At 63.3% G+C, this 27,997-nt stretch overlaps 7 protein-coding genes across 16 annotated transcripts; 3 read left to right on the top strand and 4 right to left on the bottom strand.

The window, feature by feature from the left end:
* Positions 1–9: 9 nt before the first annotated feature.
* On the bottom strand, positions 10–1,449 carry JAGN1 (jagunal homolog 1). Of its 2 annotated transcripts, none has more exons than XM_065687089.1 (3): positions 1,390–1,449; positions 784–881; positions 10–697 (listed from the first exon to the last, which is right to left on the bottom strand). In XM_065687089.1, exons 2-3 carry the CDS (start codon positions 870–872, stop codon positions 235–237), a joined length of 552 nt encoding a protein of 183 aa, XP_065543161.1. In that variant the 5' UTR covers positions 873–881; positions 1,390–1,449; the 3' UTR covers positions 10–234. The 2 variants fall into 2 exon arrangements, with proteins under 2 accessions (XP_065543161.1, XP_065543160.1); XM_065687088.1 differs by lacking the exon at positions 1,390–1,449 and adding an exon at positions 986–1,138.
* Positions 923–2,846, top strand: RPUSD3 (RNA pseudouridine synthase D3). The gene is made up of 9 exons (XM_065687087.1): positions 923–1,191; positions 1,399–1,466; positions 1,540–1,584; positions 1,679–1,775; positions 1,844–1,951; positions 2,023–2,107; positions 2,186–2,312; positions 2,386–2,525; positions 2,604–2,846. The coding sequence occupies exons 1-9, from the start codon at positions 1,145–1,147 to the stop codon at positions 2,781–2,783; spliced, it is 897 nt and encodes a 298-aa protein (XP_065543159.1). The 5' UTR covers positions 923–1,144; the 3' UTR covers positions 2,784–2,846.
* Positions 2,847–5,134: 2,288 nt separating this feature from the next.
* ARPC4 (actin related protein 2/3 complex subunit 4) lies at positions 5,135–7,060 on the bottom strand. Its single transcript, XM_065686987.1, has 6 exons — positions 6,868–7,060; positions 6,640–6,758; positions 6,358–6,469; positions 6,186–6,281; positions 5,898–6,068; positions 5,135–5,224 (listed from the first exon to the last, which is right to left on the bottom strand). The coding sequence occupies exons 1-6, from the start codon at positions 6,868–6,870 to the stop codon at positions 5,219–5,221; spliced, it is 507 nt and encodes a 168-aa protein (XP_065543059.1). The 5' UTR covers positions 6,871–7,060; the 3' UTR covers positions 5,135–5,218.
* A 176-nt stretch (positions 7,061–7,236) lies between these two features.
* Positions 7,237–9,846, top strand: TADA3 (transcriptional adaptor 3). Its single transcript, XM_065686983.1, has 8 exons — positions 7,237–7,544; positions 7,634–7,884; positions 8,010–8,115; positions 8,259–8,400; positions 8,529–8,632; positions 8,727–8,836; positions 8,929–9,114; positions 9,194–9,846. The coding sequence occupies exons 1-8, from the start codon at positions 7,338–7,340 to the stop codon at positions 9,384–9,386; spliced, it is 1,299 nt and encodes a 432-aa protein (XP_065543055.1). The 5' UTR covers positions 7,237–7,337; the 3' UTR covers positions 9,387–9,846.
* A 543-nt stretch (positions 9,847–10,389) lies between these two features.
* Positions 10,390–13,199, top strand: CAMK1 (calcium/calmodulin dependent protein kinase I). Its single transcript, XM_065686984.1, has 11 exons — positions 10,390–10,599; positions 11,134–11,265; positions 11,517–11,591; positions 11,660–11,798; positions 11,888–12,014; positions 12,098–12,173; positions 12,269–12,381; positions 12,488–12,566; positions 12,661–12,748; positions 12,851–12,977; positions 13,058–13,199. Exons 1-11 carry the CDS (start codon positions 10,481–10,483, stop codon positions 13,111–13,113), a joined length of 1,131 nt encoding a protein of 376 aa, XP_065543056.1. The 5' UTR covers positions 10,390–10,480; the 3' UTR covers positions 13,114–13,199.
* Positions 13,200–13,407: 208 nt separating this feature from the next.
* On the bottom strand, positions 13,408–15,181 carry OGG1 (8-oxoguanine DNA glycosylase). 3 transcript variants are annotated; one of them, XM_065686985.1, is made up of 7 exons: positions 14,995–15,181; positions 14,660–14,889; positions 14,413–14,592; positions 14,159–14,337; positions 13,943–14,087; positions 13,814–13,863; positions 13,408–13,740 (listed from the first exon to the last, which is right to left on the bottom strand). In XM_065686985.1, the coding sequence occupies exons 1-7, from the start codon at positions 15,117–15,119 to the stop codon at positions 13,669–13,671; spliced, it is 981 nt and encodes a 326-aa protein (XP_065543057.1). In that variant the 5' UTR covers positions 15,120–15,181; the 3' UTR covers positions 13,408–13,668. The 3 variants fall into 3 exon arrangements, 2 of the variants coding, with proteins under 2 accessions (XP_065543057.1, XP_065543058.1); XM_065686986.1 differs by having other exon boundaries at positions 13,943–14,084; XR_010614233.1 differs by having other exon boundaries at positions 13,693–13,740; positions 13,814–14,087.
* A 166-nt stretch (positions 15,182–15,347) lies between these two features.
* BRPF1 (bromodomain and PHD finger containing 1) lies at positions 15,348–27,623 on the bottom strand. 7 transcript variants are annotated; one of them, XM_065687009.1, is made up of 13 exons: positions 26,752–27,492; positions 24,320–25,279; positions 22,068–22,224; positions 20,829–20,960; positions 20,363–20,509; positions 19,014–19,326; positions 18,094–18,408; positions 17,228–17,515; positions 17,000–17,147; positions 16,351–16,487; positions 16,148–16,266; positions 15,886–16,040; positions 15,348–15,795 (listed from the first exon to the last, which is right to left on the bottom strand). In XM_065687009.1, the coding sequence occupies exons 1-13, from the start codon at positions 27,345–27,347 to the stop codon at positions 15,612–15,614; spliced, it is 3,651 nt and encodes a 1,216-aa protein (XP_065543081.1). In that variant the 5' UTR covers positions 27,348–27,492; the 3' UTR covers positions 15,348–15,611. The 7 variants fall into 7 exon arrangements, with proteins under 7 accessions (XP_065543081.1, XP_065543082.1, XP_065543083.1 ...); XM_065687010.1 differs by having other exon boundaries at positions 18,094–18,405; XM_065687011.1 differs by having other exon boundaries at positions 20,381–20,509.
* Positions 27,624–27,997: the final 374 nt, after the last annotated feature.

The following is a 27,997-nucleotide window of genomic DNA, read 5'->3' as shown; positions in this document are numbered from 1 at the left end:
AGACACGCGTGGGAGCGCGGAGCTGCTTTATTTCCATACAGAAACACGCGGAGGATCGGGACCCCCTCCCCAGCACCGGGCCCCCCCCCGTTACATGCGATCCCGGAGCCGTGGCGTGGCTCAGACACGTTGGTCCCGGGATGGGCGGGGGGGAGAGCCCGCACCGGAGCCGCGCCCGCGCTGCCCCATAGGGCCCAGCTGCAGAGCTCCATCCCTCACAGACCCCGTCGCTCCTCATTTCTTCTTCTTCTCCTGCGTGCTGGTGAACCAGGAGTCCAGCAGCTTCTTGCTGTAGTAGAGCTGCCAGCCGTGCACCTGAGCGGCCACCACCACCACCAGGTACATGACGGACACAGCCGAGAAGCCGAAGATGAAGCGGTAAGCTTTGCCGTGCCGGTAGAGCTGCTGCGCCATGGGGAACATCTCCATGGCCCCATAGATGAGCGGAGCCACGGAGAAGAGCCCGGTGCTGATCATGGAGAGCACCAGGTAGCTGATGTTGTTGCGGGGGAAGGAGAGGAGGCCCAGCAGCGAGGGCAGGATGCTGAGCAGGTACGGGTACTCCCACTGGTAGGGCATGGCCACTTGGTCGTGGGGCAGCAGCTTGAGGTGCCCCACGCACATCTGGGCCAGCAGCAGCAGCCAGATGCACACGTGCGTGTAGATCAGCTTCTTGATCTCCGACTTCAGGGTCACGCTGCGGGGGGAGCACAGGGCATCACCGGGTGATGGACGGGGGACACGGAGCCCCGCACGCACACCCGCATCCGGCCGGGCACCCACCTCATCTGGTAGTGCGAGGCCACACGCTCCCGGTGCTGGAAGTCGCTGCCGTCGGTGCCGGCAGCGCGGGGCCCCCCGCGGGAAGCCATGGTGCTGCCCTGGGGAGGCACAGCGTGAGCGGGACCGGACCGACACCCCCCCCCCCCCAACACACACCGGGTGAGACCCCCCAGCCGGCCCGGCGCCCCCCGCCGCACCCCACCTGCCGGCGGGACGCTCTGCCCGCACTTCCGCCTTTCTATAGCCGCAGCCCCGCCGGCACCGACCGCTGAGGAAGGCCGCTCTGCGCTGCCGGGAGGGTCGGCTCTATGGTAGATGCGAGGAGCGCCCCCGTTCGGCTCCGCCTCCGCGCAGTGACGACATGGCGGCCGGGCTGGCGCGCGCGGGGCGGCGGGCGAGAGCGGCGGGGTCAGACTGGGCGGGGGGGGGGAATAACCGGGGGGGGCCGTAACCGGGGAGGGGGCGGGTGTCCCATAACCGGGGGTTTCCGGTAACTCGGGGGGTGGGGGGGGCTCAACCGGAGGGGGGTTCCCATAACCGGGGGTGTCCCACAACCGGGACGGGGGTGGGAGTGTGTGTGCTCCACTCTTGCCCCCCCCTACTCACACCCCGCAGATGGAGGCGGCCGCTGGGCCCTGAGGAGACGCTGGGGCTGCTGGAGGCCTCTGTGGTGCACCGGGAAGGTACCAAAGGGGAGCTCGGGGGTGGGGGGGGCAGGGGGGGCCGGCCACATCCTGACCCGCATCCCTTCACCAGGAGCCGTGCTGGCGCTGAGCAAACCCCACGGCCTGCCCGTGCTGGGTGAGTGCGGGCCGGGGGGTGCAGGAATTGGGGGGGGATCGGGTTTGGGGGCACAACGTGTGCTGACCTCCCCCCCCCCCCCAACCTTGCCTAGGGCGGCCCGGGGAGCTGAGCCTGGCCGTGCTGCTGCCGGCGCTGCGGCGGCGCCTGGGGCTCCCCGCCGAGCTGCACGTGGTGAAGGCTCCGGCCAGGTACGGATGAAGGGGGCTCGGGGGGGCCGCGCCCCCGCTGTGGGGCTCAGAGCTGGCGCATCCCGCAGGGAATACTCCGGCCTCACCCTCCTGTCCAGCTGCCATCGCGCCACCGAGCAGCTCCAGCAGTTCTTCACCGGTGCTCGCCAGCGGGGCCAGTACCCAGTCACGTACCGGTGAGTCCCCGGGGTGTCACCATGGCCCCATGGAGGGGTCCTGTCCCCTCCTCACCCCCTTCTCCCCACAGCGCCGTCACCGTGGGGGTCCCGGCCGAGCCGGAGGGCGAGATCCGCACCGGGCTGCGCTGGCAGCAGCAGGGTGACACCACTGTGGTAAGGGGGTGCCGGGGGGTTACGGGCACAGGGGGGGTGACCCAGAACGAGGGGCTGAAGGCTGTGGTGGTGCCGCAGGTGGTGCCGGTGCCGGCGCCGGGACGCAGGAGCCTGGCCAGGAAGGAGGTGAAGAACACCCTGACACGGTACCGGGTGCTGGGGGCCGCGGGGGGCTGCGCCCTGCTCCAGCTCCAGCCCAGGACGGGTGAGTGGTGCCCCAAAACCCCTCTCTGTGCCCCCCCCCCCGTGATCCCACTGCCCTTCCCGCTGCCTTCCAGCCTTCCCGGAGCAGCTCCCGGTTCACCTGACACTGCTGCTGTGCCCGGCTCTGGGTGACCACCAGCACTCGTCCCGGGTGGGCAGGGTGCTGGGGGTGCCCTTCCTCCTGCCCCCCGAGCCCACCGCACCCCGCACACAGGTACATGGCCTTGGTGGGTGCTGGCTGGGGGCTCAGCACCGCCCCCAGGGCCCCACTGAGCTGCTGCCCTCATTGCAGGTGCTGGACGAGGCGCTGCTGCAGCGGTTGGGGCTCTCCCCGCAGCAGCTCCGGCACCTCCCGCTCCACATCCACCTGCAGGAGCTGGTGCTGCCGCAGGGCCCGATCCGGGCCCCACCACCCCCCCCCTTCCTGCGCACACTGCAGTGCCTGGGGCTGTCCGGGCACCTGGACCTGTAGCACCCATGGAGGGGGACCCCCAACCCAGTGCCTTCTGCCGCCCTATTAAATCCCCAGTTCTCACCGCGGTGTCGCAGCACCCGTTTCTTCTCCTGGGGACACATCATTCCCATGGTGATGTGACACCAGTGCCTGACCTGGTTCCCACTGCCGGTGTCACCACTGCCACGGCTCTGTCTCACAGCTGTGACTGCAGGCAGGAGCAGAGGTGGCTTTTCCTGCCCCAGTTCCTGCCCGCAGCCCCGGTTCCCACTACGTCCTTCTACCCCACATGCGGGGTTGTGAAACACGGTCAGTGTGTTTCAATACTGTTTCATTGCCCCCACGGTTGGTGGGGTGGGTGTCCCTGTGCAGTGACGGGTTCTGGTTGAGGTAAGGGGGAAGTGGTTGCAGCCGTGCTGCCCCACTTAGGGTGAGCAGGATGCTATCTCCTCCTTCATGGCCTGTAGCAGCTCTTCTGCCTGCCCACAGGTGCTGCTGCGTGACCCCTGCCTGCAGCAGAGCTCGGCTGCCCAGGGCATGCAGGCAGGGTCCTTGGTGGGACTGCAGCTTGTGGAGGGGGTGCCCTAGGCAGGGCACTGGCCCCACACAGGGGCAGTGACTTGAGCCCTCTGGACCAGGGGGTTTGGCTGTGGTGGTGCCTGTGGGATAGAGCCAGAGGAGAAGAAGGAGTGCAATTGCCCCGGAGGAGGTGGCTGGACCTGTGCTGCGCCAGCCTGTGGGAGCTGAGTGGTTCTGCCCCTTGGCTGGGGCATCGCAGGAGGCTTGGTGTCCATGAGTGACTTGGAGGCCACAGCAGGTTTGGGTACCGAAGGTGACAGGCACCACAGCACCACGTCCCCGGCATCCCCAGGCTCTCACCTTGGTGGTGAAGGCTCCAATGCCATTGAAGTGGTTCACCATCTGCAGCAGCTGAAAGTTGGTATCTTCACTCTGGCTGGTCCAGATGAAGGTCAGTGTCTGGACCCACACCATGGAGGACTGCAGGAGGGACAGAGGGGACTGGGGTGAGCTGTGGGGCCCCCATCCCACCCTCACCGCCCTGCCCAGGCTGTGCCCTGCAGAGTCCAGCCCTGGCCCTCTTCACTAACCATGATGTTGTGGATGCCATCGAGGTCCTCATCATACCAGTGGGCACCTCCTCCTCAGGAGGCTCCGGATCTCAACTGAGGGCTGAGCCTAGCAGGATGCCCACCCTGGCTCTGGACCCCGCACTGCCTCCCACTGCTCATCGCCACTGTCTTCCTCATCCAGCAGCTTCCAGGTGTCCTGCTGCTGCCCCAAGTGGGTGCCCACCCTGATGGTGTTGGAGAACTTCTTCACCCAGCCCCGTGCCCGCAGCACATTGCAGATGATGGGGTAGGGGCCCCGCACCGTGAAGATCTTCTCCTGGGGAGGGATGCAAGTGCTCAGCCATAAATGCAATAAACACATGTACATGGCATGTTGGGGGGGGGGGGGGGGGAGTTGTAATCAAGCCCCACCTTAATGGCCTCCTCCATGGGCTGCCTGGTCCTCAGCAGCTCCATGGTGACCAAGCATGCACCAGGTCAGAGCTTCGCGCTGGGGTCCCGGCTGCTCTGCAACCCCCAGGGGTGCCTCACGGGGCCCAAAGGTCCCTCTCAGCCCCCCAGCAACACCAGGAACATTGCCTACTCTGGCAGTCCCCCCCCCACCAAGCCCAGCTGGGGGGGTCCATGTGCCAATGAGAGGGTGACTCCTTTGCATCCCCAGGGACCAAGAGCATCCCCTCTCCCCTTGGTGACTGAGGTCGGGTCCAGCACATGGACCCCCCCAGCACTGCACCAGCACTGCACCAGCCCTGGCCACCACACTGGCCCCACTGCCCCGGGGGGGTACAAACACCAGCCCCCAGTGTCATGTGTGTCACCCCCATCCTCCCGGACCCCTTTCTTGACCCCTTTCACATCAAAACACCCCCAACCCTCAAACTCTTTTGTGCCCCACATCTCGACACCACCTCCCCCCCACCCCAACATCCCCGTTCAACCCCATTTATCACCCCTGTTAAGGCCACCCCCCTGCTCCTCCCACCACAGGTCCTGCCCCCACCGTTGGGACCGCCCTCTCCATTTGCAGTTGCTATGGAGCTCCAGAAGGAGCCGGGCATTCCACATCCCCGGGGGGGGGGCGGTGTTCCACGGGCTCTGCCCCCCCCTCCGGTCCCACATGCCCCGTCCCGCCCCGCTAAGGCGAGAGGAAAGAGCCCGAGGCAGTGGCTACAGCAAACGAGACCGTTTATAAAACACGACGAGACACGGGCACGGCCGGGGCCGCTCTGCCGCAAGCGGGCGCTGCTCCCGGCACGGCCCCCCCGGCACGGTGAGGGGCAGGCAGGGCCCGGCCCGGCCATCCTCGGTGGGGTGCGGGAGCAGGCACAAGCGTTGGGGAGCCACGGGGTCCTGCACCACGGCCTAGAACTGCACGGCAAGAGGAGAAGAGAGGCGGCTGTGAGCCCATGTGTGCCCCAGCACCGCAGGGCTGCGGCCTTGGTGGCTGCTGCCCCCCCCCCCCCCAGCGTGCTCTGGGGATCCCAAACCCAGCACTTCACACACAAAGGGGGTACGAGCATCCCCTTGCCCTGGGCATCCCCCCACCCTGAGCATCCTCCCACCCTGAGCATCCCCTTGCCCTGGGCATCCCCCCACCCTGAGCATCCTCCCACCCTGAGCATCCTCCCACCATGAGCATCCTCCCACCATGAGCATCCCCCCGCCCTGAGCATCCCCCCGCCCTGAGCATCCCCCTGCCCTGAGCATCCCCCCGCCCTGAGCATCCTCCCACCCTGAGCATCGCCCCGCCCTGAGCATCCTCCCACCATGAGCATCCCCTCGCCCTGGGCATCCTCCCACCCTTGGCATCCTCCCACCCTGAGCATCCTCCCACCATGAGCATCCCCCTGCCCTGGACATCCCCCTGCCCTGGACATCCTCCCACCCTGTCCCCAAGAGGGTCTTGGGCACTCTGGCACTGCTGTCCCCATAGGTGGGACTGGGGGCTCTGGGCATTAGAACCACACTGGCTTGGAGCCCCACACCCTGCTCCCAAAATCCCAACACAAGCGATCCGCCTCCTCCCGTTCCCGAGCCTCACGTTCTTGAGGAATTCCTCCGCCACGATGCGGGCCCTGGCGTTGACAGACAGCTTCATCTCGCTGATCTCCTTGTCGATCTCCTCCATGAAGTGGATGACAAAGTCCACCAGCTTGTGCTTGTACATCTGCTCCGTGTGGAAGTTCGTGATCAAGAAGCTGATGTCGTAGCCCTGGGGAAGAGAGAAGTGCCCTGGGATGAACACCCGGGACACCAACCATGCATCCGCACATCCATCACTGGAGACCCCCCCCGGTGCTGGGAGCTCGGCCCCATCCCAGCCCCTCACCTCCACGGGCTTCCTGCGCAGGATGAAGAAGTTCTCGGCCCTCATCATCATGAAGCGCATGAATTTGTGGCACAAAATCTTCTCGATCTCATCGGCCTGGGGAGAGCGAAGGGAAGGGAAGTGAGAGGGAAGCGAGAGGGGACTGAAGCTTCCCCCTGCGGCCAAACCTCACCTGCTTCACCGCGATGCTGACGCGCACGGAGTTAATGGAGCCCTCGATGAGCACCTTCTCCTTCTCGTTCCTGCTGATGATCACCGGCTGCAACAGCAGCTCCTTGCTGCTCCTGCGAGCAGAGGAAGGCAGCGCTGACTCACAGCTCAGCACCGGGGATGGGGGGGATCAGAACCGAACGGGGACCCGCGGGGAGGCCCCTTCCTCTCCGCTGCTTCCGGACGCTTCGAGGCGTCCGCCCCCAGGCAGCCCCGCCGGGACCCCGGCCCGCTCCCCCCGTACCTCACTTCCACCTCGGGCTTGTTGTGCCGCTCCACCACCTGCGAGGAGAAGTTCTCGAGGCACAGCGCGGCCTGCAGCGTGGCGCGCACCGCGTTCAGGTACGGGCGCAGCGTGGCGGTCTGCGGGGACACGGCGGCATCGGCACCGGCACCGGCACCGGCACCCGCAGCTCCCCCCGCCCCGCTGCCCCCGGCCCCGCCGCCCCCGGCCCGGCGCCCCCCGCCCTACCATGGTGGCTGCTGCGGTCCGGTCCCGGCAGGCGGAAGTAGCCGGTCGCCTCTTCCCCGATGCGCGGCACCTCCCACTGCGGCGGGAGGGGGGGTGACGGGTGTCTGCTACCCCGCCCTATCCCAAGCCGAGGGCTCCGGAGGGGACAGTGAGGCCTCGCCGAGGCACAGAGCGAGGGTGCGGCGGGGATGAGGCCGCGCTGGAGAGCGGGAGCGGCAGAGGCGTCCCGCAGCGGGATCCCGCACCGCTTCACCACCCCCCTCCGCTGTGCTTGGTACGCTCCTGTCAGAGCTTCCATATTAGGGAAGCGAGATGGAAAGAGGGCCGGGCCAATGAGCGGTGGGCACTGGGCGTGGCTGAGCCAATCGCAGAAGGCGAGGGGCGGGGCGAGCACCACGGACGGCGGCCGGAAGGGGCGAGCGGCCGTGCAGCCCCTCGCTCCGCTCCGGTATCCCCCCGGCTCCGCCGCCATGTCCGAGCTGAAGGACTGCCCGCTGCAGTTCCACGACTTCAAGTCCGTGGACCACGGGAAGGTTTGCCCCCGGTACACGGCCGTGCTGGCCCGCTCCGAGGACGACGGCATCGGCATCGAGGAGCTGGACACGCTGCAGCTGGAGCTGGAGACGCTGCTCTCCTCCGCCAGCCGCCGCCTCCGGGTGCTGGAGGCCGAGACTCAGGTGCCGTAGGGATGCTCCTCATCGCGGTCCTTCAGCTGCCTGCATCCCTCCCTGCCCGCACCCGACCGCGGGTATCCCTCTCTTTGCAGATCCTGACGGATTGGCAGGATAAGAAGGGCGACCGGCGGTTCCTGAAGCTGAGCAAGGAGCACGATGTGGGCACCTCTGTCAAACACGGGAAGCCCAAAAAGCAGAAGCTGGAGGGCAAAGGGGGGCACGGGACCGGGCCTGGCCCCGGCCGGCCCAAATCAAAGAACCTGCAGCCCAAGATCCAGGAATACGAGTTCCAGGATGATCCCATTGACGTGCCCCGCATTCCCAAAAATGATGCTCCAAACAGGTGGGTGTTGCGGGATGGAGCTCCCGGTGTGAGGGCTGGCTCCAGGGAAGAGGTGCCTGGAGGTTGTGTGCCAGCTCCCGCGGGATCCCCTGGGGCTCTCCATCGCAGCTCATCCATCCCGACAGGTTCTGGGCGTCGGTGGAGCCGTACTGTGCCGACCTCACCAATGAGGAGGTCAGAGTCCTGGAGGAGCTGCTCAAGCCGCCGGAGGATGAGGCTGAGCATTACAAGGTGAAAACCCCCCAAGCCCGTTTCCTACCCTCCCTTTTCCCTGCTCCTTCCTGCACCTCACAGCCAGCGTTCCCGGCTGGAACGATGCCACGGTGCCAATGAGGCGGGAGGCTCTGGGAGCTGTGCGAGCCCTGCTCCTGCAGATCCCGCCCCTGGGGAAGCATTATTCCCAGCGCTGGGCCCAGGAGGACCTGCTGGAGGAGCAGAAGGATGGAGCCCGGGCAGCAGCCGCTGCTGACAAGAAGAAAGGAGTCCTGGGGCCCCTGACCGAGCTGGACACCAAAGGTGCTGCTGTCCCCAACCTGACGGTGCCCAGAGGGGTTGTGAGCATCCACACTAAGCCCTGGGGGTGAAGGGCATCCTGCCCCGCTGCTCACCTCTGTTTGGGGCTTTGCCATCTTGCTTCCTGACAGATGTCGATGCTCTCCTGAAGAAATCAGAAGCCCAGCACGAGCAGCCAGAGGATGGGTGTCCCTTTGGGCCCCTGACGCAGCGTCTCCTGCAGGCCCTCGTGGAGGTGAGTGGGCTCCGTGGGGCTGTGCCATGCCCATATCCATGGGGCAGTGCCACCGCGCTCCAGTGCTGTGACCACTTCGTGCTCTGCTCACCAGGAGAACATCATCTCCCCTGTCGAGGACTCCCCCATCCCCGAGATCGCCGGCAAGGACTCAGGAGCTGACGGGGCTGGAACGTCTCCCCGCAGCCAGAACAAGCCCTTCAGGTGAGCGGGTGAGCTGGGCTCGGGGCTCGGTGCCTTCCCTGCCTGATGATGAGTGCTGGGGAGCGAAGCAGCATTCCCTCTGCACCCTGCAGCGTCCCACACACCAAGTCCCTGGAGGGACGCATCAAGGAGGAGCTGGTGGCCCAGGGCCTGCTAGAGTCGGAGGACCGGCCGGCAGAGGACTCAGAGGACGAGGTCCTGGCGGAGCTGCGCAAGAGGCAGGCAGAGCTCAAGGCGCTCAGCGCCCACAACCGCGCCAAGAAGCACGAGCTGCTGCGGTGAGAGCGGGCAGGGATCCAGGTGCAGGGGCTTGCTGACAAGCAGGAAGGTGTGAATATGATGCCCCCGTGTCCATAGGCTGGCCAAGGAGGAGCTGCACAGGCAGGAGCTGCGGCAGCGCGTACGCATGGCTGACAACGAGGTGATGGATGCCTTCCGCAAGATCATGGCAGCCCGGCAGAAGAAGCGAACACCCACCAAGAAGGAGAAGGACCAGGCTTGGAAGACCCTGAAGGAGCGGGAGAGCATCCTCAAGCTGCTGGATGGGTAATGGGGGCTGAGGATACCCCCAAGGCCATGGACTTCAGCAGCCAGGGGTGGTGGCTGTGTCCCTGTCACCTGCAAGGTGCCAGCACGCCTGTGCTCACCGTGCAGTGTGGGACAGAGGGGTGCAGGTGCCTGAATGCCCCAGGCCTGCTTGGCCACCCAACATGGGCTGTCACCCACCCAGGAGACACGAGGGTCCCCCCCTCACCAGTAGCTTCCACTCCTGTGTCCCTCTGTTATTCACGGAGGGTGACACCAACCAGGCCACCGCAAGGGATGGATGTTGATGGTGGCTGTGGTGCAGTCCCCACAGTCCCTTATCCCTCCCCATGGCCCTGGGGGGGCTTATCCCAACCCCACAGCTGGGGTGTGGGGTGGGAAGGGACACACTGGGGTGATACCCGGGCCCCTCATGTACTGTTGTTTTCTACCACCATGTAGAAATAAAGGCAGCTCTGGTGTAAGCAATGGTGTGATGGCTTTGGGGATATTGGGGTGGGCAGGATGCCATAGGGTGGGAATGGGGGGGGTCCTGCTTATACTGGGCTCAACGTGAAGGGGACAACACAATCCCAAGGTCCCCAAGCCCTCCCCACACCCCATGAGATGGAAAGGGGGGGGGTGGTGTCCCCAAACCCACGTGTGCCAGTGTCCACGTCCCCCCCTGTCATCCCGCGCCGCCAAACTCCCGCGTAGCCGCGCGCGTCCGCGCCAAACCCGGCCCTTCCCATTGGGTGGCCACACCCCCGTTCCCCGTGACGTCAGCGCTGGGAGGCGTCACCACCGCCGGGGGCCCGGGGCCACCGCAGACACGTCGGTAAGGGGTGAAGGGACGGTGTTGAGAGGGGGGAAACGGGGGAAACGCTGCATTATGGGGACCCCCAAACGCACCCAGAAGCGTTGCTTGGGCCCCTCCCGTTGCTCGCCCGCCCCGCGCACCGCCCACCGGGCGGTGCGCGGGGCGGGCGAGCAACGGGAGGGGCCCAAGGCGTCTTCCCCCCCCAAAACGCCCCAAACTCCGTTATCCCCATCACCACCACCCATGGACCACATCCCTTTATCACCCCCCGTTGTCCCCGCACCGACCTCAGTGGTGTCATGGATAGGACACGGGTGTCCCCACGGGGCATCATGCCGCTGGGGCAGGATGGATCCAGCTGGAAGAAGAGGACTGAGGATATTCGTCGGATCTATGAGTTCCGGGAGGTCCTGGGCACGTGAGTTGTGGGAATGGTGTGGGATATTACAGTGATATAACCCCAGTTCACGGTGGTGGAATAGCAGCAGGTCCAATGCTGGACCAAATCCCGGTTGGGAATGGGATGGAAAGAGATGGGCAAGGGGTTGCGGTGCTGTTTGACACCACCCTTGGGTGCTGGTGACAGTGGCTATCCCACCAAGGATCCCCATGCTGGTGGCACAGGGGTGCCCGATGCGCTATAAGGCTCTTACACTGGATTAGCAGGTTAATTCCGGCAAGGCTTAGGGAATGCCGGCAGCCACCCTCCCACCTGAGCACTGCTCTCATCCTTTGGGATGGGGCTTCCAAAACCCATCCCCATCACTACTCACCCTCAGCCTTATCCTGCCTGATAAGGGGCCGGTGCAGCCGCAGCGGGAGGGATGCCGGGTGCTCCATCCCTGCCTGTCCCGTGTCCCGCTCCCTTTCCTCCTATAAATAGCTGGACTTGCTCCCCGTTGCCATGGCCCCCGCGGCTGCTCCGGCCACGCTCACCCCTCGCTCCCCATAGGGGGGCCTTCTCCGAGGTGGTCCTGGCGGAGGAGAAGGCGACGCGGAAGCTCGTGGCCATCAAGTGCATCGCCAAGAAGGCGCTGGAGGGGAAGGAGACCAGCATCGAGAACGAGATCGCCGTCCTGCACAAGTAAGAGCTGGCCCAGCACCTGGGGGGGGGGTCCCCACTCTGCGTCCCCCTCCCCATCACCCCGCGTGACTCCCCCTTCCCAGCACCCATCACTGCGCACTGTTCCCAGTGCCCAAAATAGCTGTTGGCGCGTGATGCCCCGCGGCACCGAGCCCGGATGCTCTCTATACGGTGGGGGCCATGGCTGGGGGGCAGCCAGGAGCCCACTTACCCCCCCCCCCCTTATCATATATCTCTCCCCCCCTGCCCAGGATCAAGCACCCCAACATCGTGGCCTTGGATGACATCTATGAGAGCAGCACCCACCTCTACCTCATCATGCAGCTGTGAGTGATGATGGGGGGCACAGGGGGGGTCCAGAGGGGGCCATGCTGACCGTGCTGCCCCCCGTTAGGGTCTCGGGGGGGGAGCTCTTTGACCGCATCGTGGAGAAGGGTTTCTACACGGAGCGGGACGCCAGCGCCCTGATCCGGCAGATCCTCGACGCCGTCAAGTACCTGCACGACATGGGCATCGTCCACCGGGACCTGAAGGTGAGCGGCTGGGGGACACACACACACTCACAAAGCCCCCCCGATGGACCCCACTGTCACCCCCGTCCTTGACCGCCCCCTCCCCGCAGCCCGAGAACCTGCTCTATTACAGCATGGACGAGGACTCCAAGATCATGATCAGTGACTTTGGGCTGTCCAAGATCGAGGGCTGCGGCAGCGTCATGTCCACGGCCTGCGGCACCCCCGGCTACGTGGGTGAGCGCCTGGGTGCGGGGATGGGGTGTCCCCCCCCACCCCAGGTCGGGGTCCCCCTTCACCCCTGCTGTGCCCCCCTGCAGCCCCCGAGGTGCTGGCGCAGAAGCCCTACAGCAAGGCGGTGGATTGCTGGTCCATCGGGGTCATTGCCTACATCCTGTATGTGCCCCGCATCCCGCCCCGAACCCCTCCGTGGGGTCCAGTACCCCCCAGAGACACCCAGTGATGGAGTCCCCCTCCCTGCTGCCCCCCAGGCTCTGCGGTTACCCCCCATTCTATGATGAGAACGATGCCAAACTCTTCGAGCAGATTCTGCGGGCCGAGTATGAGTTTGATTCACCCTATTGGGATGACATCTCGGATTCGGGTGAGCGGGAACACCGGGATGGAGGGGTGGGGACACCGGCGTGGTGGCCTGGTACCGGGGTAGCAGCAGGCGCAGGTGCTCATGGCTGCTCCGTGCCCCATCCCAGCCAAAGACTTCATCCAGCACCTGATGGAGAAGGACCCCTGCAAGCGCTTCACCTGCGAGCAAGCCCTGCAGCATCCCTGGTAAGGGGGATACCCATCACCGTCTGCTCCCCATAACTCACCCCACATCAGCCATGGGGCAAGGGAGGCCCCACCGACCCCTGTCCCGGCCCAGGATCGCCGGGGACACGGCGCTGGACAAGAACATCCACCAGTCGGTGAGCGAGCAGATCAAGAAGAACTTCGCAAAGAGCAAGTGGAAGGTGAGCACTGGGTGCTGGGGGGCTACGGGGGGGGGGGTAAAGGGGGTGTCCAGGGCCCCCCGGTCACCCCACGGCAGGTGAGGGACACTGTGGGGTCGGCAGCAAGCCTTCAACGCCACGGCCGTGGTGAGGCACATGAGGAAGCTGCAGCTGGGAACCAGCCAGGAGGGCCCTGCGCAGACAGCACCAACCAGCCCCGGCGAGTGCCCGGGGGGGGGCACCAGCAACGGTGAGCCCTGACCCCCCCCCATCCCCATCGTGTCCCCACTGGGGCTGCTGCCGGGCTCTGACCCCCGGCTCCTCCCGCAGGGTCGCACCACGGACGCCTGCCCCCGAGCAGAGCCCAGCGTCTGCCCCCACACTGAGCACGGCCCCACACGGACACGTCCTGGGGGGCTGGGGGGGGGCCCGGCCCTCCCATGGGCACCGTGTGGGGTGGGGAGCGGGGGGGGCACTGTGGGGACACCCAGCCCTGCTCCCCCGAGCTGTGTGGGGCTGCCCCACACTGCAGGCTCACAGCAGAGCTCTGCATTGGGGCAGCCCACAGGAGCGCCCCCCCCACCCCAGCTTGGGGCTGTGTCCCGGGCCCCCCATCACACACCCCCCCAGCACCCCACGCCTGCCCCGGCACCGCCCCACACCCCAGCATGATCAAGGAGTTTTCCAAAGGGATGTTTCTATTTTAATGCTTGTAATAAAGACAAGAGGCCAACGCTGCTTGGCTCTGCCCTGCCCTGCGGGGTGCACACACAGCCCTGGCCCCCCCATCAGCCTCAGTGCCCAGGGCACCAGCTCCCCCCATGCACACAGCAGGCAGGGGACAAGCAGCAGTGACCCCCCCCCACACAAAGCCGCTGATGGGGGGCTCTGTCCGTCCTGGGGTGTCCCTAAGGGGTCCCATCACCACAGCGGTCCTGCCTTCAGCTCTCCTTGTCCCGATCCTGGCTCACAGCCGGCTCCCGGCCCTTGTGGAGGTCAGCGCAGAAGAGGACCTGGTGTGGGGAGGGAGGGGGTGAGTTGGGGGGTGCGAGCTGAGCCCTGGGGTGCCCGGGGTTGGGTACTCACCGCCTGCGCCCAGCCGGCGCGGGGGCCCCACAGCCCCCGGAAGAAGTCGCCTGTGGGTAGAGGATGAGCACCGGGAGCATCATCCCCATCCCGGGGGTCGCACACGTCTGGGCCCAGCGCTGCCCTCACCGATCTCCTGGTGCGCCCGCGGGGTGATGCTGCGGCCGCCCAGCTCCATGCCATAGCGCTGCCGCGCGATGCGCCACACGTGGGTGTCCACCGGCACCGCCTCCGCCTTGTCCAGCGCCATCAGGCACACGCAGTCCGCGACCTGCTGCCAAACCACACCATCACCCGCCCGTTCCCAGCCCCTGCTCCGCATCCCGGCCACATCCCGGTACCCACCTTGGTGCCCACACCAGGCAGGGTGCACAGCACCTTCCTGGCCTCGGCGTAGGGCACGGTGCGGAGCTGGTGCAGCCCCTCGACGCCGAGCCCCTCGGTGATGGCGCGAGCGGTGCCGCTGACGAACTTGGCTCGGTACCCAAAGCCCAGCGCCCGCAGCCGGGCCTCAGCATCATCGCCTGGTGGGGACATTGAGGGACATCAGGTGTGGATGCCGTCAAGGCCATGGTGGCAGCGGTGTGGTGCCACCGGACCTGTGAGTGCTGTGAGTGAAGGGAAGGCGTGGAAGGGCTGAGCATCGAGGTGGCAGAGGTGGCGGCCGAAGGCTTGGCAGAGCCGCTCGATCATGGCGGTGATGCGGGAGATGTGGTTGTTGGAGGTGCAGATGAAGGAGAGGAGGCACTCGACGGGGTCCTGCCGCAGCACCCGCACCCCTGGCGGAGGGACGGGGTAAGGGGGCGCCTGGTGGGCGCTGTGGGTGTCCCCGTGGGGTCACCTCACCTGGGAAGTCTTTGGCCGCCTCTCGGAAGAGGGGGTCCGCGGCCCCCCAGCCGCGGTACAGCTCCCGCAGCCCCACATCCAGCTGGAAGAACTCCCGGAGGAGCCGGTCCGTGTCCGCGCCCGCCTCCCCGCCGTACACCGTGTACCAGAGCCGGTCCCGCTCCTGCCGCAGCGTCCACACGGTGCCCCCCAGCACGCCCGTCCAGGCCCCGGGGCTGCTCTCCCTCCATCTACCGCACATTGGGGGGGAGGGGGGAAAACGCTGTGGCCGACCCAGAAGCCACGGGGATGGGCACGGAGGGGGTGCGGGACAAAGCGAGCCCCGCTGAGCTCACCGGAACGTCTGCCCCGACGGCAGCACCAGGTCCAGCCGCAGCTCGGCCGCCGGGCAGGGCACGGCCCGCCACAGCGCGGGGCTCGCCGATGGCGTGTCCCGGAGCTTCAGCCCCCGGCCCCGCATCCCGCTCCGCACCTCGGGGCTCCCCTCCGCGCCGGCGCCGCTTTATCCCCACACTTCCGTTCCCAACCCGGAAGCGCGGTCCGCCCCGTTCCCCGCTCCCGTTCCCGTCCCCGTTCCCGTTCCCGTTCCCCGCTCCCGTTCCCCGCTCCCGTTCCCGTTCCCCGTTCCCGTTCCCCGTTCCCGTTCCCGTTCCCGTTCCCCGCTCCCGTTCCCCGCGCGCAGCGGAGGTTTTTATTTTCTAAGAATCAATAGATTTTTTTTTTCTTCCTTCAAAATAAATACAAACAACGTCCGAACGCGGGGCCGGCCGGGGGCTGGGGGGGGGCGCGTGTGTGCAGCCGGAACACAGCAACGGCGGGGCGCGGCGGGAGCGGGCACCGGGACGGCGACATCCAAGCCCGGCGGGTGCAGACCAGCTGCACGGGGAACCCCCCCCCCGAGCCCCGTTTGCCCTGAGATTCGGCGGGGAGCGGCCGTCGGGGGGGGGCCCGCTCAGTCGCTCTCGCTGGAGTCGCTGCTCTGCTCACCCTGCACCTTGTTGCGGTGCTGCATGGCGCGGTGGTAGGCGATCTGCACCGACTTACGGATGTTGGACTTACGACCTTCCAGCATTTTTTCCTTATCCAGGTCTTGGTTCACCCCCAGTGGTACCAGTTTGGTCCTGGGCAACCACTGCCTGCGGGGAATGGGGCAAAACCTCGTTTGAGGGTTACAATCGTCTCCGGTTGCCCCCCTCCCACAAAAGCCCCCGGCGCCCCGGCCTTACCAAGTGCGCTTGTTGTCGAAGAAGAGGACAAGGTAGAGGTGCTCGCGTGCTTCCTGAGTCATCTGCTCCCCCAGCTTCAGCACCTCCAAGGGGGGCACGGGGATGGGGACGCCGTGGTGGAACATGCCTTCCCGCGGCATCTTGGGGTCGATGATCTGCGGGGTAACAGGGGGAGCACTGAATGGAATGATGGGGACCCCCCAGTGCCGCTCTGAGGGACTGAGGGAGCCCTGATGGTATGCGAGTGGCTGCTGGTACTCACCAGCGCGGGGTAGGAGGGGTACCCCCGGCACTTTGCCCACACCAGGTCCAGGGCATCCAGGGAGGAATCCTCATCCTCGGAGAGCCAGCCCGCACCACGGCCCATGCCCTTGCGCACCACTGTGCCGGAGGAGAGGGGGGTTAGAGGAGAGTCAGCTGCTGCCACCCTGGGTGACAGTGACAGCCCCCAGCCACCCCACTTACTGCCGTGCCCCACGCCTCGCCCCGTGCCCACGGAGTAGGATTCGTTCTCTGTCCCCGACGTGTCCTCGCTGCTGTCCTCCGGGAAGTTCACTCGGGAGAAGGAGGGTTTCCCTCGGCCCTGCTTGGAGGGTGTTGTGCTGCGAGAGAGGGAGCAGAGCTGTCAGCAGGAGCCGTGCTGAAGCTTCCAGAGACGGCTTCCGAGCCTGGAGGGACACCGGGGCTCATGGGCTCCAACCACTGGTCTTGGCACTGGGAAGGACTTGGTAAGGATGGTGCTTCTGCTGGGGCTCACCCAGTTTCCTGGTGCTTCAGCCAGACCCTCACCCCATTTCACCCACGAGGACCCAAAAGACATACATGGCTCCGAAACAGAGCCACAGGCAGGAAGGATCCTGCAGGAGCTGGCTGCTGGAAGTGCCAGGAGGGAATTCCTGGTTCACACTCCCTACTAGCCCTTTGCTGCACACTCACCTTTAGGTTTTACACTATAAAAAGGCACACAGCCCACAGCTTTCTAGGGTTTAGCTAACAGCAGCCAGGCTGCAGGAGGGTGAATGGGACAGGGACCACCAAATGGGTTCCTCATGCAGCAGCTCAAGGCTGAGAGCCACCCACTGCCCCCCTGGGCAGCACCCATCAGGGCCGGTACCTGGTGCGGTCCGAGGCAGCGCTGCTGCTGCTGCTGCTGCTGGACTCGGAGTCGGAGCTGCTCCGGGGCAGGTTGCAGTCGTTGCGGTACACCAGGAAGCTCTTCTTCACCGGCTGGTTCCCGCTGCTGAAACCGTTGGCTGGCAGGTCTGCAAAGCACCAAAGAGCATTAGAACCCCACGGGACCCTGTCAGCCACCCGGCTGCACGGGGGGACCTGCTGCACCCACCCATGGGAGCATCTTCAGTGGACTTGTCACTGTCACTGTCCGAGCTGGAGCTGGGCCGTGGGCTTCGCCCTCGCTTCCTCTGCCGCTGGGAGGAGCCCATGATGGGGAGCTGGGGGGGCCCGATGGGGCTGTTCCCGTGCCCAGGAGTGATCTGGCTGTCTCGGTTCTTCGGGGGGCGGCCTGGGCGCTTTGGAGGACCTGCAGTTTTAGGGTTCTTCTTGGAGAAGAGCACTGAGGTCCTCCTGCCAACTTCATGTGCTGGGGTGGAAGAAGAATTGGGACCCAGACCTGGAAAAGGGAGGAAGAGAAGGTGTCAGCTGCAGCCCGTGGTTCCTGCAGGGACCTCACAGCGGCACCATCAAGGAATAGCTTCATTTCTTGGGAACGTTATCCCAGAAGATCCTCCATCCTGAGCTTTGCCTGCACCCTCAGGGTGAAGCTATCCAGTCTGCCAGCAGTAAAAGCTAGATGGGGTCATCAAAGAGCATTCCACCAGCCAGGGATGCCCTCCTGTCTCCCAGGCAATCTCAAAGCAGGAGTCAAGATCAGGAAGGAGGCAGCTGAAAAGCTCCACTGCACCCTTGAAAGACAAAGGCCCTAAACACTTCCTACTTGCCAAAGAGCCTAGATGAGGTCAAAGTTCTGCTTAGGGAAGCAGAACTGGGATACAGAAGTGGCAAACCCTCAGTAATACCTGGCAGCTCTGCCTGGAGCTTTTGCTGCGCTCCCCATGAACCCAGCATCTCCACCCTGGAGGCAGGGAGCTGGTGGCTGGCACTTGAGGGCATTTGGAGCTCATCAGTAAGGGCTGCTGCAACCCCACCCTGTGCCCCATCCAGGCAGGAAGGGACACTGAGAGGAGGTACCTTTGCCTGTCTCTTGGCTGCTGCTCTCCTCGGCAGCACTGTCTGTCTGCAGGTCCTTCTCGCAGGGGTTGTGTGACTGCAGGCCCCCCCTGGCCGAGGAGCCGTGCCGCTCCAGCCCGTCCCGGCCCAGGTCCCTCGGGTGGGCGAGCTTCCTGCGCAGGACCGTGATCTCCTTCTTGATCATCTTGGCGCGCCGGGACCGGCCGATGCTCTGCTTGCCAGCGTTGACCTCATCCAGCCGCTCCAGCAGGATCTTCAGCTGCTCTTCCAAAGGCAGGTGCTTCTGGTTTTCCGAGAGCAGCAGCCGCACATCTTCTGGGGAACAAAGAGGAGCAGATGGATGAAAGAAAACTGGGAACTCTTTGGAGCTACTCTGCCTGAAAGGGCAGGTTCCCCAAAGAGGGAAGTAGCTGAGGTGGCACCAAACACTTGTGAACATGGGAAGTTATCCTAAAAGACCTGGAGAAGGAGCCTTGTGGGAAGCAAGGTGGGGAAATCAGCCTGGAGAATGCCAGGGTTCCCATAGTCTAGGGCAAAGACACAGAAGGAAAAAGAGAGGGGATTGTAACAGGAAAAACAAAAGACAAAGGGATCCTGAATCATTACAAAGCAGGGAAGTTCCCTGTCTGAGCCTATCCCGGGCTGGAGAAGCGAAAAGAGGACCATAAAAGGACCCTTCTTGGACAAGCTGTACCTGGTGATGCTCCCCACTGCCCAGACACAAGCAGAACTACAACCATGGAGCCAGTGAGCTCTGGCTGAGGGGTATCAGAACCTTTGTAGCAGCCAGCAAAGCTCACAACTGGGGGAAAGGGGAAGCACTCGGCTCTGACAAGAGGGGAGTCGGTCCTTCCAGCCAGGCAGCACAGCTGGAGCCTCCAAGCAGCCCTCATACCCCAGGACAGGGGATGAGAACCCACCGTCCTCGATGTCTTGGACCTGAGCCTCTTCCGCCGTTACGCAGTGAGGGAAGTGCATGCCTGTCTCAAAGTCAATGCCCATCTTCTCAGCCTGCCGGCGAGCCTGCCGCAGCACAGCACCTCCCTGCTCCCGCAGGCGGATGGCTGCCCGGTAGAAGATGGTGTCTTTGGCGTTGTATTTCAAACAGTTGTTGATGATCAGGTTGAAATCCTCCTCGAAGTCATCGAAGTTCAGGTAGCGATAGGCTTCCAGGTTTTGTTTCATTGTCTGAAAGTCCATCGGCTTCTTGATGTGATCCAGGTAGTCCGGGACCTGCATGAGGAAAGAGGCAGAGCTAAGAGCCTGGGAGCCAGCCTCAGCATTACCTGCTCCAAGAAAACAGTGGTTAAAGGAATAAGGTATCACTCCCTGTGTTGTGCACAAATGCACATCGGGGAATGCCGTCTGCTTGTGCAGCTTGAGGAACAGCAACGCCTCCGGAGCAGGAGCCCATGTGCTGTGCTCAACCTGCTCGAGCAGATATGCGCTCTGAGGCGGATTTTACAGCTCCAGTGCACTTGCCAGCATCCCGTCCTCTCCTCCTGTTTGCAGGCAGCTGGGATCCAGTATGCTCCATGGCATTCCCTGAGGGATGAAGCTGCAAGCACAGCCCCTGGGGTGAGGGTGAGTGCAGACAGGTAAAACAGAACTGGCAGCACTGGCTGCAGGGGGGACTGTGCAGCATTCCCCCCAGCTCTGCTGGGACACCTCGGTGCTGACCTGCCTGCAGCCTGAGAGTCAAACCCCTTCCTGTGCTGTGCTCAGTGCATCACCTGGCAGAGGCCTTTATGAGAGGACAGGTAAGAGTGTGCTGCCTGTATTCTTGCCTTCCCAAAGGGAATGCCCAACTGCTCACAGACACCAGGGAGGCACCAGCAATATGTGAAGAGGAAGAGCTGAGTAATGTGCTCCAGCCAACACCAGCTCAGCTCCCGGAGGGGCTTTGCTGCACAGCCCCCTCACTACAAGAGAGACATTGAGGTGCTGGAGCAGGGCCAGAGAAGGGCAACGGAACTGGTGCAGGGCCTGGAGCACAAGTGTGATGGGAACAGCTGAGGGACCTGGGGGGTTCAGCCTGGAGAAGAGAAGGCTCAGGGGGGACCTGATCGCTCCCTACAAGTGCCTGACAGGAGGATGGAGTCAGAAGGGGCTGGGCTCTGCTCCCAAGGAACAAGAGATGGGACAAGAGGAAACGGCCTCAAGCTGCACCAGGGGAGGTTTAGACTGGAGATGCAGCACCTGGGCAGCCCTTGGCACGAGCAAGTGACGAGTTGGAGTGAAGTATAAATCTGGGAGAGGGGGTTCTTACTTCGTAGATTTCTGTTACCTCAGACAGAGGGACGGGCTCGCTGAAGATGTTGCCTGTGTCTTTCTCCTGCAGCTGCTCAAGCGTCTTGCGGAGCAGGATGAGGAAGGGGGTCAGCTGCATCTCCAGTGCTACCTGCTGCACCTTGATCTGAAACAGAGCAACAGAGTGGGGCTGAGCCCCCTGCCCAGCAGCAGACATAGTCCTCGGGGAGCAGCGGTGCAGGACAGTGGCACCGCTCCTTGCAGGACAGGGGCTGCTCCTCGCCCCTGTGTGTGGGGAGCAGAGGTGTACACCAGCTCCAGCACATCCCACCTCAGCCTTGCAGAGCAGCCACCTTCACTCAGAGCCACCGGGGCAGGGCGCAGCATGGCTGAGGGCACCCGGCACACACCTTACAGCGCTCTGAAGAACTGCCCATGCTCATGCCCACCCCAGCAGCTCCCCAAGGAGGACACAGAGTCGTTACCGTCTCTCTCTTGAGCTTCTCCCGCTTGCGGATCAGCTCCACCAGCAAGCGCGCGCGCTCTAGGTCATGGCGGAGGCGCTGCCATGACTTCAGCTGCTCCTTCAGGGCCCAGTTCTTATCCTCAGTGTCTCTCTGTGGGAACATCAGAGACCATGAGCTGACAGGAGATGTGCTCCTATCTCCACCTTCCTGATCGTGTGCTGGGGCTCCTCCCTGGCAAAAGGAACCAGCATGTCTGACCCTCTGGTTTAGCAAAGGCCCCAGTTCCCTTGTTGTAACCTAAGTGCGTGGTTCAGAAACAGACTGACCTCTACCCAGAGTGGAATACCTGCTCCCTGGTTACCAAGCCCTTAGGATGCCAGGAGGTGGACATCCCAAGCCTCTGGAAATACTGCTCCTAACACAGCTGCCCAGGAGCACAGAGCAACACCAGGGTCTGTGCTGCTGGTCAGAGCTCCAGCGAAGGGCAACAGGGCAAAAAGGGAACATAGTTCTGGTTGCTTTCACTTCTGGAGCACCAAAAAATGCCAGCTCTTATTTTGCCATAGCCAAAGATGAGCAGAAGCCGCATCAACCCTTCTCTAGCAAATATAAGTGAGAGGGGGCAAAGGCAGGAGAATCCCCTGCCTGGTCACAGGCCTCAAAAGGCCCAGGAAGAAAGATTTGGAGCTCAGACAAGGAGCCAGAAGGAAAATCTTCCTCTCTGGCATCAACGACTTCACATCTGTGAAGCAGTGACTAAGGGCTGAGGCAGACAGTGGGCTGGAAGCAGCACCCACAGGGAGTGCTCCTGGAGCGGTTTCAGGAACTGGGAGAGAGGCCTTGGATCTTTCCAGACTGTTTGTGGAGCTCTCCAGCCACCCCTCTCAACACTCACTGTTGAGCAGCCTCAGACTAGAGCCACTGTGACAGGCTTGCCATCGCCACCAGCTAAATGAGAGCACAAGGCAGGAGCTAACTCTGCAGAGCAGCACGAGAGGGCAGGATTCCCTTCCTGTGGCAGGCTGCCAGTGCTGCCTGGCACATCTCTCAACACAGAGAGCATGAAGTGAAGCAGCAAAAGCAGCTGGGGCTGCCCTCGCTGGGGCTGCCCTTCCTCAAACCCCTGACCCCCTTCTGCGCCTGCAGGTACCACATGCAAAGCAAAGGCTCTGAGCCCACAGCTCCAAAGAAAGGCACAGGAAGCACACGTGCACACACAGGCAGGATCCCTGCAGTACCCCAGCAAGCAGCCCTTACCTGGTCACAGTTCCTCTGTGACTGCAAGTGTGTCTGGAGGCGGCGGAGCAGGGGGACGCCGTTGCGGGACTGTCTCTTCAGCGTCCAGTAGCTGTGCAGCCTCTGCATGAACTGGCTCTTCCTCTGGATGGTTAAACGGTTTGTAATCTTGCTGAGCCTGAAGGAGGGAGAGGAACCACAGAGCCCATCAGCAAGGCAAGCCTGAGGAGAGGGAGCAGCAAGGCCGGCCACCCAAGAGCAGCTGAGGAGCTCCTGGGGCTGAGGACACCCTTTCCCGTGGCAGGAACTCTTGTACCACCAAGTGACCCAGGGCAGCTGCCCTCCTGAGTCAGTCACAACGGGGGACACCAGGAAACATCCAAAACAGACTTTTCCCTTCTACCTCCTGCCAACTTTTGGGCAAAAGGCTGGGACAGTTCAGGGTACAACACATCTGCATGGGGGGCTGGATCTTTAACAGCTCCCACAGTCCCCAAGACCATGAGCATGATGGCACTGTTATCCCCAAACCATTATTTTCCTGGCTGAGGGCCACTCACAGTGACAAAGGCCCTGGACAAATGTTACCAGACAAACTCAAGCCCCAGAGAGCCCATAACTTGACCAAACCTGGCAAAGAGCGAAGGGGGAACAGGAGGCACAAGCACAACAAAGCTCCTGTCTGATCCCACAGCACCACAGAAGGGATTTTCCTGCTGTCTGCAACAGTAGAAATCCTGGAGGGACTAGGACAGCCTTGTTCTGTAAAGCTGGACTATTGGGGAGCTGAAGGGATAAAGCCCCAGCATCACCTCCGCATCCCACAGGGGATGACCTGACCTGCATCCGTGTCAGCTAAAGAGGCCGGGAAGGGCAGCCCCATGTGCCATCGCTGGCCAAGCACAGCTCCCACAGGAAGACATTTGGCATCCTGGCAACAGCCCTTGAAGAATAATTGATCCCCACAGGAAGGCCTGGGGAGAGGTTAACAGCTTCTAGCTCAGTGTGGGTTTCACTGTGAGCACAATGATAGCAGCAAGAGCCTCCAAACTGCCTGCCAGTGCATCCACATGTGAGGAAAGAGGCTCCAGCTACAGAGCAACCCCGGGTGAGCACAAACTTAAGGTTAGGGTATAAACAGACTGTGGCAAAAAGCTGCAAGGTGACAGCAAGACCCAAAACCATCTTAAGGGTGTCTGTGCCTTCCTTTGAGCCCTCAGGGTTGGGATGTGACAGAAACATGACCTCTGGCAAGGCCTCAACTACCTTCCTGTGCTGTGAAGCCAACCTCAGGACAGTTGTGACCCTCAGGCGCAAGAGTCCTGGCCCTCTTCAGACACCCCTTGCAGTCCTTCTGCACCCCACTGCTGCCTGGCCCTGAGGCAGAGCCACCGCCTGCAACAGGCACAAGATGCTGAAGAAGCCCAGCAGAGGGTAGGATGAGCTGTGCACAGGGATCCCAACAGAGAGCTCTCTGCTCCAGAGCCAAAACAACCCCTGGGGTCAGCCCATTTCCCAAGCCTGAATCGCTCCCACACTTCCCTCTTTTCCCCAGCACAGCCCCAGGAGAATGAGAGAATCACACAATGGTTTGGGTTGGAAGGCACCTTAAAGCTCATCCAGCTCCAACCCCTGCCACGGGCAGGGACCCCTTCCACTGGAGCAGCTTGCTCCAAGCCCCTGTGTCCAACCTGGCCTTGAGCACTGCCAGGGATGGGGCAGCCACAGCTTCTCTGGGCACCCTGTGCCAGCGCCTCAGCACCCTCACAGGGAAGAGCTTCTGCCTAATATTTAATCTGGATCTAAGAGCCTAAGAGCTCATTTCAATCTCCCCTCTTTCAGTTTAAAACCATTCTCCCTTTGACCTATCACTACATGTCCTTGTAAAACACCCAAACAAGCCTCAGCAGAAAGTTCCCTCCTCCCTGCCTGATTTACTCCAGTGCCTGAGGTCAGCACAACAGGAAAGGAGTGCTGGGAATCCCCAGCTGCTTCCTGACACATCCAGCCAAGTTCTTTCTCTGCCATTACACTAACAGCAGCTATTTCCTGCCCTGCTGAGGGCCCAGGAACCTCTGCAGGGCAGCGCATCTCTGCCTCTCTGCAGGACTCCCAAAGGAAAGCACCAACAGCCCTCTGAGAGAACGAGGTGAAAAGTATCTGTGTGAAAAGCTAAGGAGAGGAACAAGGTAACACCCGTGTAAAAAGCGGGACATGAGGCATGGAGAAAGGGAGAAGCTTCTCCACAGAGCAGGGAGGGCAGTGGGTCATACCTGTGCGGGGGGATGCAGGGAACAGACACCACGGGTGCCGCGGCTCGTTTCTCTGCCAGGATCTTCCTCGCTTTCTTCATCTTGATCCTCGACTTGGCCTTTGCCTTTTTGACCTTCTCGGAGCTCCAGCCCTTGCCCTCCTCCTCCTCCTCCTCGTCCTCCTCCTCGCCCTCACTGTGAGACAGGGCGGGCAGCCTGCGCACGGAGCCCGGTGGTGTGTGGATGTCGCAGTAGGCGGTTTTGCGCACGCTGAAGGAGGTGCCATTGGCCCCCGTCTCCCGCACGGGCTCCATCTTCATGTAGAGCCCGGCCTGCTGAGCACAGGTGACATGAAAGGCTGTGTAGCAGTTGGCTTTGTGACACTGGATGCAAGCCCCGGAGCCACGCTGCTTGCAGATGTAACAGGTCAGCTTCCAGCGTGCAGGCGGTATGTGCTCAATGCTGTCGATGGGCTCCAGGAAGACGGTGTTGGCAAAGCACACCTCCGGGATCCACAGAGCACACACCACGTGTGCCCAGCGCCCGTCGTCCGTCTGCTTGAAGGCCCCCCCCTTGTTTGGGCAGAGGGCACAGTCCACGGCCCGTGAGGGTGACTGCAGGCACCGTCTGCAGAGCCACTGTCCCTCCGGGATGTAGGGCACCCCGTAGCACTCCTGGTGCACAGCCAGGTTGCACATGTCGCAGAAGAGGATGACGTTGCTGTTCTGACACTCCCCGTCGTTGCAGATGCAGCAGACGGCGTCCTCATCCACCAAGGCGTTCGGATCCCCTTTGTTGTGGCTCTCAAAGTAGGACTCCTTCTCCAGCCTGTCCATCAGGTACTCAAAGATCTCCTGGGGAATGGGACTCACGCCTTCGGTCTTCCGCCGCTCGTTCATGATGTCCAGCCAGATGTAATCTTCCTCGTCCATGTCATACTCCACCTCCTCATCCAGCTCCTCTGCCGACTTCTCGATGTACCTGGAAGGAAAGCACAGGAGAGTGAGGGCACAGCCAGCAGGGGCTGGAGCTGCCGAACTGCAGCTCCTGCAAACGAGGGAAGGTTTAAATACTCTGGCCAAGCTGTAAATCAACATAAACCAAACAGGGATAACGCAGGAACGTGTAGAAGCAGGAGGTGCAGCTGCACCCTGAGCAATACATCAGGCACAACATAGACAAAACAACTCAGCTAATGGGTGAGGTACAGGCCTTGTGGACTTATCAGCACAAGACTGGAGCCTGCATGAGACACCAAGTAGGTGCCAGATGCTCTGGAGACAGCGGCCTTGTGCCCAAGACACAACAGCAACCAGGGATGGAGGAACCACGTTCTGTTATCTCTCACAGGGGGGGCTTTCACTCCGAATGCGGTTGGGGGGATGTTATTTCATAGAAACACTGAATTGTTTTGGTTAGAAGGGACCTTACAGCTCATCCAGTTCCAATCCCCTGCCACGGGCAGGGACCCCTTCCACTGGAGCAGCTTGCTCCAAGCCCCTGTGTCCAACCTGGCCTTGAGCACTGCCAGGGATGGGGCAGCCACAGCTTCTCTGGGCACCCTGTGCCAGCGCCTCAGCACCCTCACAGGGAAGAGCTTCTGCCTAAGAGCTCATCTCAATCTCCCCTCTTTCAGGTTAAAACCATTCCCCTTGGCCTGTCCCTACAGGCCCTTGTCCAAAGCCCCTCTCCAGGTTTCCTGTAGCCCCTTTAGGCACTGGAGCTGCCCTAAGGTCTCTCCAGAGCCTTCTCTTCTCCAGGCTGAACCAGCCCAGCTCTCTCAGCTGCTGCTCCAGCAAGTGACAGCAACCACCCCCCACCATGGCAGTGAGCGGTGCCACAGACACCTCAGGGGGATGCTTCTTTTCTAACATCCTGACCCAAAATAACACCATCATCTCATCCCTGGAACACAGTGCCAGTGCCCACCTGGGCTGTAGTGACCAGGACAGCAGGGGCGGCCACACAAATGTTACTCTGGTTCACTATTAACTCCCTGCTTGAGGGTTTATTTGGCTCCCAAACCACTCATGGAAACAAAAAAGATTTAAGTCTGACAACAGACACATCTTACAGGTAATCTTGGTACTGGGGGGCTCTAGAGCTACCCCTGCACACCCCCAAAGAGCAGTGGTGGAGGCAGAGGGACACATTTGGGTCTTGTTATGATTATATGCACTGTCCCAGCAAGGAAAGAGTACAGCAATCAAACTGTGAGCAATGACCTGAGCAGCAACCAAGAGCTCTGCAGGTGCACAGATCCCTCAAGACCAGAGTATGACACCAGGCAGAGCTCCAGGAGCCTGTAGCCACGGGATGAGCAGCTCTGCAGCACCCAGGAGGGGCAGACAGAGGCCATCTCCGCAAGCCACAGACAAGCTGCCTGTGCTCAGTGGGGCTGATTCTGCCTCCAAACCCAAGGCACGAGTGGGAGCGGCCTGGGAGCCTCCTACCTGTAGTAGGATGTGGGGCGCGGCGGGGCGTCTGGGGTGTCCTGCTCCAGCTCCCGGTACACCACCTCGGGCAGCTTGGGCGTGGTGCCAGCCGAGGCGTTGTGATGATGGTGGTTGGAATCCTTACGCTTCTCCTTGTTCTTGTGCTTGCCGGATTTCTGCGGGACGCTCGGGGTCTCCGTGTTCTCCTTATTGCTCCCGTTCTCGGGCACCTCCTCGGACACCTCCTCATCCTCGGACACCACATCCAGGTTATCGAAGATGCTGATGCGATGGACGCGGCCGTGCAGGTCCACCTCCACCATGCGCTGGGCTTGAGCGTAGGTCATCACCTCCCTGCCCGGAGACTGGGAGGTCTCGGAGGGGCTGGGCGACTGCTTGTTGGCGGCGCGGGCCTGCCGCCCCTTCTTCTTGTGCTTGCGCAGCGGGGTGTGCTGCGGCGGCGGCGGGTTGTCGTGGTCATAGTGGTACAGGTGGTACTCGATGCCGCTGTAGCTCTTGTAGATCTTGCGGCAGGTGCCCACCGGGCACTCGTACGGGGGTTTGGTGGCCCGCAGGTTGTGGCAGAAAGTCTTCACGTCGAAGTCTACGCCCATGGCGAGCGGGGGGCTGAGGGGGCGCTCAGCGGGGGAGCCAGGCCCAGGCCAAGGCCAGGCCCGGCCGCTTCCCCCCGCCCCGGCCCCGCCGCCCCCTGCCCGGCGCCCCGCCCGCCCTCCCTCCCTCCTCTGGCTGCGGGGCCGCGCTCACCGGACGCGGGGCCGCTCTCAGCGGGCGGGTGCGGGCGGTGGCTCCATGGGCAGCGGCGGCGGCGGCGGGCCCGGTGCGCCCGCAACAATGGAGGCTGCGGCGGCGCCTGGCGCGGGGCGGCCGCTGGGTAAAGCGCCGCAACGCCCTTAGCAACCGCACTTTCGACACGGGCCAGCCGGGCCCGGGCAGCGGGCGGCGGGGAGCGGCGGGAGGCGAAGGAGGGCGGCGGGAGCGTGGCGAGGAAAGGGGAGGCCGCGGGAGGAGCGGCGGGGGCCGGGCTTGGGCCGCGCTGCCTGAGGCGAATCTGCCGCCCCGAATCACAGGCACCGGGGGCCGCGCCCGGGAGCCCCGCCCCGGCCCCCCGCTGCCGGGGCGGTGCGGCCCCGGTTCAGCCCGGCGCTGGTGGTCGGTACCGGGGTACAGACCCCACCGGTCCCCCCGCCCGCCCGGCATCCCGCAGTTCAGCCCGGCACTGGTGGTCGGTACCGGGGTACTGACC

The sequence above is a fragment of the Lathamus discolor genome, chromosome 7 (assembly GCF_037157495.1).
Source record: "Lathamus discolor isolate bLatDis1 chromosome 7, bLatDis1.hap1, whole genome shotgun sequence".
Classification (NCBI taxonomy): Eukaryota; Metazoa; Chordata; class Aves; order Psittaciformes; family Psittacidae; genus Lathamus; species Lathamus discolor.
The sequence above is the reverse complement of the archived record's forward strand: the minus strand, read 5'-3'. Positions and strand labels throughout refer to the sequence as shown.

What these genes read in the sequence shown, in the direction of transcription:
- JAGN1 (XM_065687089.1), bottom strand. Translation starts at nt 872, where the DNA reads ATGGCTTCCCGCGGGGGGCCCCGCGCTGCCGGCACCGACGGCAGCGAC. An exon ending in GCCTCGCACTACCAGATGAG is followed by an intron (nt 698 to 783) that starts GTGGGTGCCCGG and finishes CTCCCCCCGCAG; the next exon opens with CGTGACCCTGAAGTCGGAGA.
- RPUSD3 (XM_065687087.1), top strand. Translation starts at nt 1,145, where the DNA reads ATGGCGGCCGGGCTGGCGCGCGCGGGGCGGCGGGCGAGAGCGGCGGG. An exon ending in CGGCGGGCGAGAGCGGCGGG is followed by an intron (nt 1,192 to 1,398) that starts GTCAGACTGGGC and finishes CACACCCCGCAG; the next exon opens with ATGGAGGCGGCCGCTGGGCC. An exon ending in GTGGTGAAGGCTCCGGCCAG is followed by an intron (nt 1,776 to 1,843) that starts GTACGGATGAAG and finishes CGCATCCCGCAG; the next exon opens with GGAATACTCCGGCCTCACCC.
- ARPC4 (XM_065686987.1), bottom strand. An exon ending in TCAGCATCGCGGTGAAGCAG is followed by an intron (nt 6,282 to 6,357) that starts GTGAGGTTTGGC and finishes CGCTCTCCCCAG; the next exon opens with GCCGATGAGATCGAGAAGAT. An exon ending in TGCGCAGGAAGCCCGTGGAG is followed by an intron (nt 6,069 to 6,185) that starts GTGAGGGGCTGG and finishes TCTCTTCCCCAG; the next exon opens with GGCTACGACATCAGCTTCTT.
- TADA3 (XM_065686983.1), top strand. Translation starts at nt 7,338, where the DNA reads ATGTCCGAGCTGAAGGACTGCCCGCTGCAGTTCCACGACTTCAAGTCC. An exon ending in AAAAATGATGCTCCAAACAG is followed by an intron (nt 7,885 to 8,009) that starts GTGGGTGTTGCG and finishes CCATCCCGACAG; the next exon opens with GTTCTGGGCGTCGGTGGAGC. An exon ending in ATGAGGCTGAGCATTACAAG is followed by an intron (nt 8,116 to 8,258) that starts GTGAAAACCCCC and finishes CTGCTCCTGCAG; the next exon opens with ATCCCGCCCCTGGGGAAGCA.
- CAMK1 (XM_065686984.1), top strand. Translation starts at nt 10,481, where the DNA reads ATGGATAGGACACGGGTGTCCCCACGGGGCATCATGCCGCTGGGGCAG. An exon ending in GGATGACATCTCGGATTCGG is followed by an intron (nt 12,382 to 12,487) that starts GTGAGCGGGAAC and finishes GCCCCATCCCAG; the next exon opens with CCAAAGACTTCATCCAGCAC. An exon ending in GGGGGGGGGCACCAGCAACG is followed by an intron (nt 12,978 to 13,057) that starts GTGAGCCCTGAC and finishes CTCCTCCCGCAG; the next exon opens with GGTCGCACCACGGACGCCTG.
- OGG1 (XM_065686985.1), bottom strand. Translation starts at nt 15,119, where the DNA reads ATGCGGGGCCGGGGGCTGAAGCTCCGGGACACGCCATCGGCGAGCCCC. An exon ending in TGCCTGGTGTGGGCACCAAG is followed by an intron (nt 14,088 to 14,158) that starts GTGGGTACCGGG and finishes GTGGTTTGGCAG; the next exon opens with CAGGTCGCGGACTGCGTGTG. An exon ending in GCGCCGGCTGGGCGCAGGCG is followed by an intron (nt 13,741 to 13,813) that starts GTGAGTACCCAA and finishes TCCCCACACCAG; the next exon opens with GTCCTCTTCTGCGCTGACCT.
- BRPF1 (XM_065687007.1), bottom strand. Translation starts at nt 27,347, where the DNA reads ATGGGCGTAGACTTCGACGTGAAGACTTTCTGCCACAACCTGCGGGCC. An exon ending in AGAAGCTCAAGAGAGAGACG is followed by an intron (nt 20,510 to 20,828) that starts GTAACGACTCTG and finishes GCTCTGTTTCAG; the next exon opens with ATCAAGGTGCAGCAGGTAGC. An exon ending in GGTCCAAGACATCGAGGACG is followed by an intron (nt 18,409 to 19,013) that starts GTGGGTTCTCAT and finishes TTTGTTCCCCAG; the next exon opens with AAGATGTGCGGCTGCTGCTC.